The sequence below is a fragment of the Amblyomma maculatum genome, chromosome 6, assembly GCF_055883805.1.
Source record: "Amblyomma maculatum isolate TAMU_Amacu chromosome 6, ASM5588380v1, whole genome shotgun sequence".
Lineage (NCBI taxonomy): Eukaryota > Metazoa > Arthropoda > Arachnida > Ixodida > Ixodidae > Amblyomma > Amblyomma maculatum.
In genome coordinates, this window is record NC_139349.1 from 32,969,281 (window position 1) to 32,982,796 (window position 13,516).

The window sequence follows — 13,516 nt, forward strand, 5'->3', positions numbered from 1 at the left end:
AAATAAAGTAATACTAATAAAAGAATGCAGCCATGTGCGTGTGCAAGCTAGCTCTGTATGATGCTCAAGAACGACAGGATGGCATCCGCTGGTTTACCTGGGGTATGACAACATCGGCCAGAGCCTTGGCATACAGGTACAGCTCCTCTGCGTGCACAAACTGCAACGTGTGCTGGTTGTGCTGCAGGTCGTACTTGATGCAGTCGTAGACATCGGGAATCTTGCTGATGTCAAACTTGCCGTTCTTCAGCTTGAAGTCCTTCTCCAGCTTGGCCCAGCGCCGCAGCATAAGCTCCCACGTCTCCCCGTGATACAGGGGAACTGGAAGGAGAAGGCCGCCCTCACCTTTCCCACCACCAAAGAAACGGAGATGATTCACAGGCATATCACACGCACACACCACCACGGCGTCGGGGTGCGGTCGTAAAACTACAGCATCTCGCCAGCACAGCACTCCAGGCCTAAACTTGATTCTAAAATTCTGGTTTGTATAAATTAAACAGGGCAGTATCAAGAACACGGCCTAGATGACGCTATGCCAAAATTACATGCCCTGCAACCGTCATCACCTCGTTTTACTTGCACGAATGTAACAAAAATAAGACATTGGCCTAATAGCCTATTCTCGAGAGCTGCTGTAGAAAGTACTATGTTCAGCAAACAGGGCACTTACAATAACAAAGCGTGCTTCACCTGTGCAGGTGGGGACTTGTGTAACAAAAACGACAGACGATCCTAATGACCTTTAGGGTAGCCTCCATCATCATCATCAGCCAGGCTATAGTCACTGCAGGGCAAAGGCCTCTCCCATATTCCTCTAATTAACCTGGTCCTGTGCTAGCTGCCTCCACTTGGCCCCTGCGAACTTCTTAACTTCATCCGCCGACCTAACTTTCCGTCGCCCACTGCTACGCTTTCCTTCCTCTGGAATCCAATTTGTTACCCAAAGCGACCTTCAGTTGTCCTCTCGACGCACTACATGCCCTGCCCATGCCCATTTCTTCTTCTTGATTTCCACTAGAATGACATTAACTCGAGTTATTTCTCTGACCCACTCTGCATGCTTCCTATCGCCTACCATTTTTCGTTCCATAGCCCTCTGCGTTGTCCTCAACTTAAGTAGAACCCTTTCGTTAGCCTCCACTTTTCAGCCCCATAGGTTAGTACAGGTAAGGCCTTTATTATACACGTGTAATATTCCTCAACTTGAGACCCTCACTAGCTCTTTCCTCGCCTAAGGCAAAAATAAATACATCCAATTCATGAGGCTGGACGCCTGACAGATGCCAAGAGCAAACAACAAGGGCAAATTTTACATTAGTCCTTAGTCGACGGCATCAAGTTCAACTTACCGTGAGTCTTGCTCTCATCTCTGCGGCACTTAATCACCTTGATCAGCTCCTGAATGATCTCGTACACGTGCTGACATGCCTTAACGGGATTCTTGATGAACTGCAGAGCATTCTGAATGGATCGTGCATGAGTAGGGTTAAGCTGCGAGAGAACAAAAGAAAAATATGGCCGTGTCAGCGGCTGGTAGAAATTTGATGATTACGTATGGCTGCACTAAGGGACAAGGGGCAAACAAAAAGAAAAAGTGAAACCACCAGTGCTGACAGTGCTTTTTTTTTTTTTTTGCTTGACCATTGGATTAAGCGAGATGGTTTACTTGCAGCAAGTATTGACGGTTTTGCCTGCTCTGCAAAACATATTTAGAAACATGTATTCTTGCTTGTGCTTTGTTTTCTTCTAACTTGGAATCTAGTTTTCAAGAGCATGAAGAGCATCACATATAAATAAAGTTTGGTTTGTGGGCTTTAACATGCCAAAGTGACTCAGGTTACAAAAATCAGCGCCTTGACAGCTTATCATAAGTACAGTTCATGATAACCAAAAGTCAAGAAATAAAATCTGCTACCTTTTTTTTCATCCATGACAACATGTGCACCATAGATACCAAGGGGAAAAAATTTACATGAAAACCGTGACAAATGTTAAAATGATGTATACCAGCACATTTTTGTTAGCGAATAACCATTTCTCAAGCAAAAATATGGCGATTACAGAGCTCCGCTAATAATTACAGTGGTTAGAAACTACCTGCTGCAAAATAGCAGCGACACAGCAGAAAAAAAAACTATACTTAAAAAATAACTGACTGTTGAGAGTGGAATGCATATCAGCCTCAATGGGACAGTTATGCAGGGATTGAAGTATGTATAACACACAACTGAGCGACTCCAAAAACACTATCAAGAGCTTACCTTTTACGCAAATTGCCATAATGCCCTACCACCATTATTGTCGGCAACAAGTGCACAGTGTGATATTTAAAACATGGCACTAGTAAGGCAATAAAGCATTGCGTTAGAAGCCCTCTGGAAGATACAGCATTTTTCCTCTATCACTTAGGTTGGCGGACAATTCTGGAAAAGCTCGAGTGAGATGTAAAGATGTGCCACACCATTAAGTTTGTCATTAAGAGGGCACAGAGTTGCACCAGAAAGGTTGGTTGGTTTGTGCGGTTCAACGACCCAAAGTGACTTGGGCTATGAGAGACGCCGTAGTGGAGAACTCCAGAAATTTTGACCACCTGGGGTTCTTTAACGTGCACTGACATCGCACAGCACACGGGCACCTTGCTTTTTGCCTCCATCGAAAGGCGGCCGCCGAGGCCGGGATTCCATCCCACGTCCTTGGGAACAGTAGTCGAGCAGCGCCGTAACCACTGCTCCACCCAGGCGAGGTCAGTTGCGCCAGAAAGGTTCTGAATTTTAAGATTTATACTATACGATTGAAGAGGAGACACCTTTGCGAAATATGCCACATAGTGTTTACTTGAACAGCACATACTTGGCATATGCCCAGGAGCACACCATTTCAAACGTGCTCATGTGTCGCTTTCCACTTTCCTTCAGAGAATGTAAGATTAAAAAGCCTCCACACTACAACCTCTCCAGTTCTTCATCTATGTCGGCCAATTCATAACCTGTCTACTGAGGTGCTAAACCAACTCTCCGTCTCTGACTGTTGATGCAGCATTTCAACGCAACTGTGGTGGGGGCAACAAAGTTAAAAAAAAAAAAAAAAAGCAGCTCCACGCAGTTACACCCAAACAAACATTGGCTTAGAACAAAATGTGCATTACAACTATGGCACTGAATAATGTTTGTTACTTGTATATAACAAAAAGCAGAAAAAAAATATAATCCATATGAGATCAACATTGCCTTGTCTAGCAGAAACTGGGAGCCTCCTGTGAGGCTACTCAATTGACTTTGGCGTAAATCTCGCAAAAAGCATGCAGAGTGAAGCGAGACAGAAATGTGTTGACAACACAACTTGGCCTTTCATTCAATGCCCCATCACTCTTAAAACAGATATGCATCCTATTCCAGAGTGGATAAAGATTTCACCGCACTGCAACCGTATTGTGGGAAGTGTCATAATATCATTGATAGCTATCGTCCCCTGACAGTTACCGTCCCCTGACGGTTACCGTCCCCTGACGGTTACCGTCCCCTGACGGTCCACTGATAGTTATCACCCGAGCTGCACATACCAATCACAAGTTTTTTTGAACTTAGATGACGCCTGATACGGCTGACAAGCTTGCTGCCAAACCAGTACAATTGCATGGCTCTTAACCTACGGTGCACTCGTGGATCGTTCCTTGTAGCCATTTTTCATCCTCAGCCACGCCACCTGTATGATTTTAACAAACTGTGTTTTGCATGAGTAACTGTCAGTTTCTCTTAGCAAAAAAATGATGGACAACACTGCCTATACATCGCTGTTCTATCCATGCACAGCGGTGGCACTAGTTTTTCCAACAAGCTGTCGTTATTCAGCACTCAATAAAGATGACATTCCGAACTATGTGGTATGCCTTATATTCAGAAACAGCCATATTTGCATGTATAAATAACAGCCACCAAATGATATTAGTGTCATAATTAAATGCAACCTTCTATCATTTGACTTCCACCAGGCCTAATCAGCCAGCCAGTTGGAATCATGCAGAGGAAATGTAGAATCTAAAGCAACACAAGCCTCGGAATTCAGTTCGACCTCAATCTTATTATGTGCAGTACTTGTGTATTCTAAGTGAGAGGCAGACAGACAGCAGCTCGAAACACATTAAAAACATTTTTCTGAGCCGAAGGTGGCTCACAGATGTGGCATAGAAACTATACCATGGAAAGTCCAGAGTTCAGACTTTTTTTTATTAGTCCATTTATTGTAAACCTCAGGACATAAGGATGTAAGGAACGAATGCTGCTTGACATACATGTTTGTTATAGGTGGTCTACAACTGACCTCAACATTACGAAATGGTGGTGACAACTTATCAAGATAGCACAGCCTATCAGGTTTGGTACATTTGGTGCAAGGGCAGCATCTCTCAGCATCAAGCCAAACCACCAACTTTTGCAACCTTTATTCAGAATTACACTTTCTTACCTTTTCAAAGTCTTCTTCTGTAAATTCATGGTCCACCTGGAATGCTTCATGCAGTCTTTGTTTCACCCTGTAATGACTTTCAATGTTTAAAGAACACTGTCAAAAGCATGCGTTTTCTGGGGCTGTCAGCGGCCCGAAAACGTACAGAGACGTCAGGGATATGCAGCCCAAATTCACCTACGGCACACAAACATGCACAAGGAACAACAAGGTGTCAAAAATGGAACAACAGACTCCAGGCAAATTCAGAAATTCACACCACTGCACCTCTCTTGCCAATCCACATAACACAAAATCTACAGACGTGGATCATTTGAAGTCTCCTTGAAGTTTATTATTCACCTGGATATACACCCCCTAGTCAGTATTATTTGCTTTCATTTCGGTTTTTTGCCAATCCTGTTTTCAAAACATATACTAAGTGCTTCATAAATAATAGGTGAAAATAAGCATCAACAAATTCGACATTATCAAGGTGCACTAACGGGCAAAAACGAAATAAAATAAAGATATAAACTGATTATGCCCTTGTGATGCAGGAAACTATTCCTCAATAAATTTAAGCTTAGATATAAGGAGACTGAGTACAGCAATACCGTCAGGCTATCTCTCGAAAGTGCATTTAAACCCCTCACATACTACGCCACGATTGCTTTAGATGACGGAAAAGCAAATACTGGTACAGCTTTCCAAAGCAAGCATGCAACAGAAGACATGTAAGTCCTCCGTTACTAATCAATTTATTATTACAAGCAATGATCACATACATCCCCATTTTCTTCAGTACAGTGAGCTTCAATATAAACTGCCAATTGTACAAGGCAATTTATGCATGCCAGATGTTGAAACGTTACTTGCAGGTGGGCACCTGGCTAGTACAACCATTAGTTTAACATGCAAACATCTCAATCAATTGCAGAATGCACAAATCAAACAACTTTTCCTAATTATAAATTAAATATAAAGCATGCAGGAAGAACATAATATTTTAACCCGCTAGATTCAGATAAATGCCCAACAAGTAAAAGGTCCCTCCTCTGAGCCATCATTGCAGAGAACAAGGCCACCTGGTGCGATATACAACTCCAGTTGTCTAAAATGTAGTTCTCCTTTCTACAAAACATGTAAAGGGAACTCACATGTTCTGATATTTGCTCGAGTCGCAGTCATTGTCCAGCAACCCATTAGTGTTTGCAGATTTAACCATTTGGACGAGAATGGGCGTCAATTCACCTTCCAGAGCCAGAAGACCCTGAAAAAGTAGTACTAATAATAACTGGTTCGCAGGAAGGGAAAGGCGCAGTATCTGTCACACTTGTTTCTGTGGACACCTGAACCGCGCCCTAAAAGAAGGAAGGGGAAGTGAAAGTGGAAAGAGAGAAAGAGGGGCCGTAGTAGAGGGCTACGGAGTAATTTCAGCCACCTGGGGATCTTTAACGTGTGCTGACATCGCACAGCACATGGACGCCTCTTTGTTTCGCCTCCATCGAAACGCAGCTGCCGGCGGTCGGGATGTGCTTTGCTTCTTTTCAATGAAGCAACATAAACCCCCCACATAAAAAACAGACCTAGCACCAGGCTCATATCAAGGGAGTTACTCAAGAATAAAAATCTGCGAACCATTTGGAGGCAATGGTGTAAATGATTGCACGAGCCAAGAGAATTAATAACTCAAATTCTAAGTTTTTATCTCTTCAGTGCGACCGAATAAATATGCTTATGTTTGCGGATGATATCATTTCTACAAAGTTTCCAGAATGAACTTGAAAAGACATCTAAAGGGATTAATCCGGCTAGAATGTATTTTGTCAACAAGTAAAAGATGAGCCTCTTGCATTTCAAGTTATAAAGAAGTGTTAGGTGTAAGTGGCACCTTCCTTTTTTGGCAGTCAGTGCAGACAATGAGAAGACATATTTTAGACTACTAGTACTTATTTACGTCGGGAACCTTTCACGGAAAGCGAAGAGTGCGTAAGTTTATGTTAAAGAAGGTGAATGCCACAGGCATGCCAGAATACTTCCTTGTCTTCAGTTTATCTTTTTATGCTGTAATCAAGCCTTTAAGTCGACAAAAAATTACAAGTAAGCCTCCTTGACTGCACAGCACAAAATTACTAAACTAGCCAGAGCATGTATAAGTAGCAGTATTTATAAATATGAAAGAGAGAAAATATGGGGAAATACCATTTGTCTTAATTAGGGGCCTGATTTTAAAAATGTACATTTGCTTGCCAGCACCATATTCCCTCTCTTATTTGCTGTCAAAAGTGTCAATCAGGTCGTGTGTTTCAAACTTGTGGCGTGAAACAGTCAGGCTAGGAAAGGCCACCTTTTGAGTTACATCAGAATGATGCAGTGTTAATTAAAACTGATTTTCAACACCAGCTGGGCATTAAAAATTACTGTGTTGGAAATCAATTTCCAAGGTCACCTCATTTTGATGTCAATGTAAAACGTTTCTTACTAAAACTGATAGTTTTGTGGCACAAGTTAGAGGTACATGACTCTGATTGGCATTTCTGAGCATCAATCAGAGAGACAACATCGTTCCGACAGGTGAAGGTGAATTTCAATGACTTTGTGTGCACATGTACAGTCATGAGCAAATGTGGTATACAACACTTAACCGGTGACACAGCTCAAGAAAACTGCACCGGAACGCTATCTAGTGACAGCAACAGGGGCAGCGACAGTGACAATTGCATGTCAATAATATGGAGCACTGCCACTATTGTCTTCATCCTAGATAGTTGTTGCTTGATGGTGTTGCAATGCAATTTTCTCGATTTCCGTCATTGGTTAAGTGTTGTATACCACTTTTGGTCACGACTGTACATTCACCACTGAAGACTCGATGGCAAATATTTCAGATGTAAAACTACATTTAAGAAGTCTTGTTCCCGTTCACAATAGATGATTGGGTAGTTCTGATTAGTGTTCAATTACCTGTGTTACACCAATAGTGTACTGCCTGATGGCATCCCTACCTGCTTTTCAGTCCCGGCCGCGGCGACCGGTTTTTGATGGAGGCGAAAAGCAAGGCGCCCGTGTGCTGTGCACGTTAAAGAACCCCAAGTGGTCGAAATTTCCAGAGCCCTCCACTACAGCATCTCTCATAGCCTGAGTCGCATTGAGACATTACCGCAAACCGAACCAAACCAATAAAAAAAAACAAAAGCATCCAGCCAGGACGTTAGTAGCAATTCAAGAAAACACTTAATCATCAAGACGTCACACATCACAAAGACCTTTCAAAGCTATTTCGTAAGAGATTTGCAGATGTATGCATATTCTACGGGCATTCGCCTGGTCTGACATACGCATTACTCTAAACAATATGTGCTGAGCTGCATCGTACACTTCGAATTCATACATTATTTTATTGTTCACCAGAACTTGGTTCATAGCATATTCATTATGGGAGAGTGGCCCCTGAAGCCCCTGACAAATACCAACTTATCACAGCAGTCCAAACCAAAAAACGTCTGCCCACTTGCCTTGGCAAAAGCTGCAGCTGTCATTTGTACTCTGCCCTCGTCCGAGGCATAAATCTTGAGGTCGTGGCGGAACGTGCTGTGTAGGCGCAGTAATCCCAGTCCTCGAGTGCCAGCGTATTCACCTAAAGTTGGTCAGCGCATCATAAAATAATAACAGCACAATGTAGCCCCATCGTGGCTTGTCCTGGCATAAACCATTCTCAACGTCAAAGCCGCACACTTTTTTTCTGTTTCTTTGCTGGCATTCACAGGTTTTTGCAAAATGTACAGTCTGGGAAGGAATGCTGACTGTGCACACGGACACACGCATACTATGCTGAACTGCACTGTGGCGCAGACGCGAGTGCAGAGTTCTGGCCCCACAAAATCAAGGCCGTACGCTTAAGGTATTAAAGAAAACAACAAAACATAGCTGGTATAGTCACCATACTACATGCCTCGAACAAAGGGACCAGGAAATGGGTTTAAAGATTACTGGTAAATGTGTTCTGCGTGTAGAGTGTCTTTTAGCATTCGTCCAAAATATAACTCTTTGAAACGAAGCCAGTGATTTAATTATCAATTTAAAAAGAAAATATGTTTTTCTAAATTTGCAGGCCGATTCGTCGGTGCATAGTGGTGATTCTTAGGACTATTCTTCAACGAGGCATATGTCATAACTATCAAGGAGTCATAGTGAGTGAAAGGCCCCCACGAGTTGCCATCCGCTGCAGCCTTGATGGCCACGTCATGGACACACTTCCGGCAGCTGTGAAGATCGTCTGTTCTTGCTGGAGTGTGAGCCCCTTGAGCCATGTGCATACCATTGAGGTCATTGTCTTTCGACATATGATTGTGATTAAGCACTGTCATATCTTTCTGTTGGCGGCCTGGAATCATTCACCACATCTTCTGCATCTGCTCAAGATGATTATGACTTGCTGTACTGCGAGATCCAGGTCCATTATTGCAAACAGTATAGACAAGAAGAGCGAGGCACTGACCGAGGAATGTGCGGGAGGGAGAAAACGCAAGCCCGAGAAAAGAGACATGTCAAGTAGAAGTTGGCAAACCAAATGTCTACCGATGACGTATTCATGGGCGGGGTGCAGTCCCCGAGCTTTTCTTTTTCTTCTGACTAGAACTGAATCTTTTTCTTTTGACTAGGACTGTATGAGTTGACGGAGAAAGCAGGAGCGTCATTTTTAATCTACGGCGTTAATAAACCAAGCTCGAAATTCTTGCGATCAAGTGTGTGTGACGAAATACCTATTGCTTGTCTTCTTTACTTAACCTCAGTAAATTGCATTTCCTGGTCCCTTTAAGGTTTGTCGCCACCTTTCTGAAATATATATATATTTTTTTTATCCTAAACTTTCTTTTTCATACCTGGCTTGTGAAGGGCAGTTTCGAGAGTTGTTCAAGCATGCTAGCCAGTCAAAAAAATGTTTAAAATTTGGTTTATCAGTGAAATGACCCCAAATATATTCGTAACACCGACATCATGACTTTCAGTTGCCGCAAACTAATGGGAGACTATGCATAGGTAGCCTGTGCAGCGAACTAAGATTTCCGCGTTGTCACGAGTGTAAAAAGAAAATTGTGTCATTTTAGGTGGATGTGTTTGAGTTGAAGCATCATACTGTAGTTACTCGTGTAATGAGCCCATTCAGTAAATGAACCTAGCCTACTTTCGTCACTGAAAGTTTACCTTAAAAAAAATATTAAACGTTCACCATAGCTAAATCGTGTATATATTGCACAAAAGTACTTGTTTGGAGTAGTTTATCTTAGAAGATAAACTGTCTTTCTCAGCTGTTGTTTGTACCATTTGGCACGGCATATCTCAGCATCCAACAAAATGCATAAAGGACCAAGCTCCTTATCCATTCCAAGCAAACTGAACTCACCAGGCTAATCATGGGAGTTTATACGGGAGCCCAACCTCCTCATACGGCTCATACGAGAGCTCAACCATGTGACCCACATGTCACTGCCAATGTCAAACACATATTTAGTGTAAGTAAACACAAAAAGAAGTAACTTTGAGACAGGTGACATCACAGAAAGTGCTGTAACAAAGCCTTCTTCCAAACTGAGATATGTTTTTTTAAAAGTGCGATCATTACATGAGTAAATACAGTAATATCAAACTTATTCATGGTTTCCAAATACCTTAGTTTATAATGTGTAAGCGAAAAGCCCACTAAGCTTCATTTTATTATAGTACTTCCACGCGTAAAATAAGAAGTTACAAGTGTTTCTGTAATGAGGAAACATCAAAAAATAAGGTCCCAAGAAAAATTAAAATAAGTTTCCTCAATCATCCTACTGGCATACATGCAAGATCATGAATAGTTAAAACCCCCCAGGTTCATAGATCGTGTCCCTTTTTAGTTTTCACAAGCTGGCCTGAGCTTTGTGGTTTTCCCAGGCAAGCACTTGGATAAAAGTTTGTCTGAACAGGCTATCATACAATGCCTTCTCTTTGTTGAGGATGTCATATGGAAGACCTCCCTTCTGCATGTAATTAATGTATACAGCGCTTTCAGTTAGATGTATGCCAACTTTTAGAACAACCAAGAAAGCTGTGTCGAAATTTCATCCGTTAAGATGAAGTGATGGCAATTAAAAAAACCATACAACTTTTGAATGGATGATGACAGAGATAATTTTTGCTGCAACAGCCTGCTCAATACTGCAAAGTGATTAAGACATATAAAAACAAGAATTCAAATTCTGCAAAAACAAAACAAGAAAAGAAACAGTAAGGTGGCAACATACCGTATATTCATACTATGCAATAACATAGTAAAATGCGCACGGCTGGGATATAAATACCAAAAAAGAGAGACGAGCAGTTCCTATAAATGTAATAAAAGACTTTTTAAGAAGTCTTTTAGTGACAAGCATGATGCAGTGGAAAAACCTAATAGCATCTACTGCCGAAAATTAACTTCAAAACCAAAGTCGTTATGCATAAGCCATCTATATGTGACCATCAGGTCTTTACACTAAAAAAGTGAAAAGGGTAGAAAGAAATTAAAAATTACATTGCACTGAAAGGACAATCTGTAAGCACCTCTTTGGAAAACGAGCTCAAATTAGGTGCATTAATGTTCTCAGCATTAATGAGCACAGGGAAGCACGAGGAGAAAGGCCTTTTGTCATGCTCACTCGTTTCTTCGATTGAAGCCGTTGAGAATGGTTGATGGCATTCCACTATTCACGAAGGGCGTGCGAAGAACAAGCAGCTGAATAAGGTGTCAAAACAAAATGCTGGCAAAAACGAAAAAATGTGTAATGCGCAATGCAAGGCCGTCACTGACTCACCATCCAACTAACATTAATGTCGCTAAGGCAGTCAGGCAGTGAGAAATGCTAGCAGTGCAATGTAGTACAGTCGAACCCGGATATATCGAATTCGAAGGGGATCGCGAAATAGTTCGATATATCGATAATTCGATATACAGAAATTGGCTTGTGACGGCACTTACGATGCGAAAAAAACGATACCGTATTTGTAGCGTAATCAACCCACTTGCATAATGAACCCACCCTCTACTTTTGCACCCGAGAATTTAAAAAAAAAAAAAAAAGCGTTAAGGCCAGCTCGCTCACATGCAAGCGATTAAGCGATCTATCTCAGGGAGGAGGGGCAGCGACAGAGCGAAACATTTCACACTCGCCGCACGCGGTAGCTCAAAACAACGTTTCTGTGTCACTGCAATCGCCAGCGTTTTCGCTTGCTTGTCGATGGCGCGCGTTGCTCCGTTTCGGTGGTCTCATCCACAGCTCATTTCTTGGCAGCGTGCCAAGATGCCGCGCAGCGATAACGTCCAGGTGCGTTTATCTTTTGTATCTTTTGATAGCTCCTGCGGTGGTCGGGAGCGAACTTGGCAGAGTGCCCGTGATGGCTTGATTGCACAAGCCACGGGCGTCATGATCACAGCAGCTGACCGCGTGCTTTCGTTGATTCATACATGCAGGAGAAGACTCCCGAAAAAAAAAAAAAAAAAGGAAAAAAAGAGAGAGAAAAAAAAGAAAGAAACTGCCACCGCTTAACGTTCGAACAGCACGATAAGAAAGGATAACTCTAAAAAAAAAAAAAGACAGCTGCCGCTTTTTAACTTCCGCAGGTGCCAAGGTGCCATAGCCACGCGCAGAGGGTTCGCAACACACGCTGGAGAAAGCGTCCGACGTCTGCCTGAAAACGGGCTGAGCTGGCTTGGCGCATGTGTAGCGCCTGCTGAAGGAGAGAGATAGCTCGGCAAAAGAATGGGCACACCCACGCACATGGCTTGCAAACGTCATGTGTTGGCGCGCCGGAAACCATAACTGCAGATGGGTGCGCCTTTGGGGAATGGGCGCGGCGCTGCCGCGGCGCTGCCCAGACCAGCCGTCGCCGAACTGTTCCTTCTCATTCCTTCCGCGCATGGCTTGAAAACGTCACGCCGCAAACGGCCAAGGGTGATGCAATCGTCTTTGGGGAAGGCACAATTAAGTTCTATATATGACGCGGCTTTCCTATACTTTTACATGGGATTTTCAAGGGGATATTTCGTGAGTTCGATATAACCAAAATTCGATATATCCGGGTTCGATATAACCGGGTTCGACTGTAGTAGTAACAATTTGATTGATACATAACGGTACCCCGTGTACACAAGAAAGATCTCATATGTAACAGTTACTAAATCTCATACAAGAACCGGTTGTTATAATAGTATGTATGTGTCAATGCAAATAGAATAATAAGGAAACAGGAAGAAATACTACAGTTGAATCCCGCCACAACGAATACCGCCACAACGAAATTTCCGCGACAACGAATAATTTTTTATTCCCCGCGAGTATCCTATAAGAATTAATGGCCTAAATTTCTCTGCACAACGAACCATTTTTGCAGAGCGTTTCCGCTTCAACGAAATTTTCGCGTTCAAAATCGAAACCGAAACTAGTTTTATTGGCGAGAAGTCCAAGTCAAATCCAAAGCCACATTAAGCATGAAATCACGTGATTGCAGTTCCGCCATTTTGGCTTTGTGTCGTGGTCGCGTTGTTCACTCGCTGCCTTTCTCTTCGACAACGACGAGTTTTCATCCGCAGGACACGATGGCAACGCAAGTGAAAAAACGCAAAACTCTTTCCCTTGAGCAAAAAGCTCAAATAATCGCCCAAGCAGAAAGCGGAAGGAAGAAAGCGGCAATTGCTGAAGACTTCGGAATTCCTGCAAGTTCGCTGTCAACGATTCTAGGCAATAAGGACAGCGTGAGAATGGCACTTGCTTCAGGCACATCCTCGAAGCACAAAAAGGTGACGCGGCCCCTCCATGAAGAGTTGGACAAAGCAGTGCATGCGTGGTTTGTGGAAGCACGAGCCACCAACGTCCCCCTGTCCGGAAGCATCGTCCAGCAGAAAGCCTTGAACTATGCATGCCTACTTGGCATTGATGATTTTAAAGCCAGCATTGGCTGGCTAAACCGTTTCAAGGCCCGCCATAACATCGTTGGAAAAGTGTTGTGCGGCGAGTCAATGTCAGCAGACGTGGACGGAGCAGCTGCTTGGAAGGCGAGT

At 42.9% G+C, this 13,516-nt stretch overlaps 1 protein-coding gene across 17 annotated transcripts in view; it reads right to left on the reverse strand.

Moving 5' to 3' along the window:
- The window catches only part of LOC146185430 (inositol hexakisphosphate and diphosphoinositol-pentakisphosphate kinase 2-like), a 64,788-nt gene that overhangs the window by 25,210 nt on the left and 26,062 nt on the right, over positions 1-13,516 (reverse strand). For 10 of the 17 annotated variants that reach the window (XM_084606366.1, XM_084606365.1, XM_084606370.1 and 7 more), the window contains 6 exons: positions 11,118-11,162; positions 7,962-8,083; positions 5,604-5,716; positions 4,465-4,540; positions 1,353-1,494; positions 98-345 (listed from right to left, as the gene is read on the reverse strand). In XM_084606366.1, coding sequence (XP_084462492.1) covers positions 98-345; positions 1,353-1,494; positions 4,465-4,540; positions 5,604-5,716; positions 7,962-8,083; positions 11,118-11,162 — 746 coding nt within the window. The remainder of the gene's footprint in view (positions 1-97; positions 346-1,352; positions 1,495-4,464; positions 4,541-5,603; positions 5,717-7,961; positions 8,084-11,117; positions 11,163-13,516) is intronic. The other 7 variants (XM_084606371.1, XM_084606380.1, XM_084606378.1 and 4 more) reach the window with 5 other exon arrangements.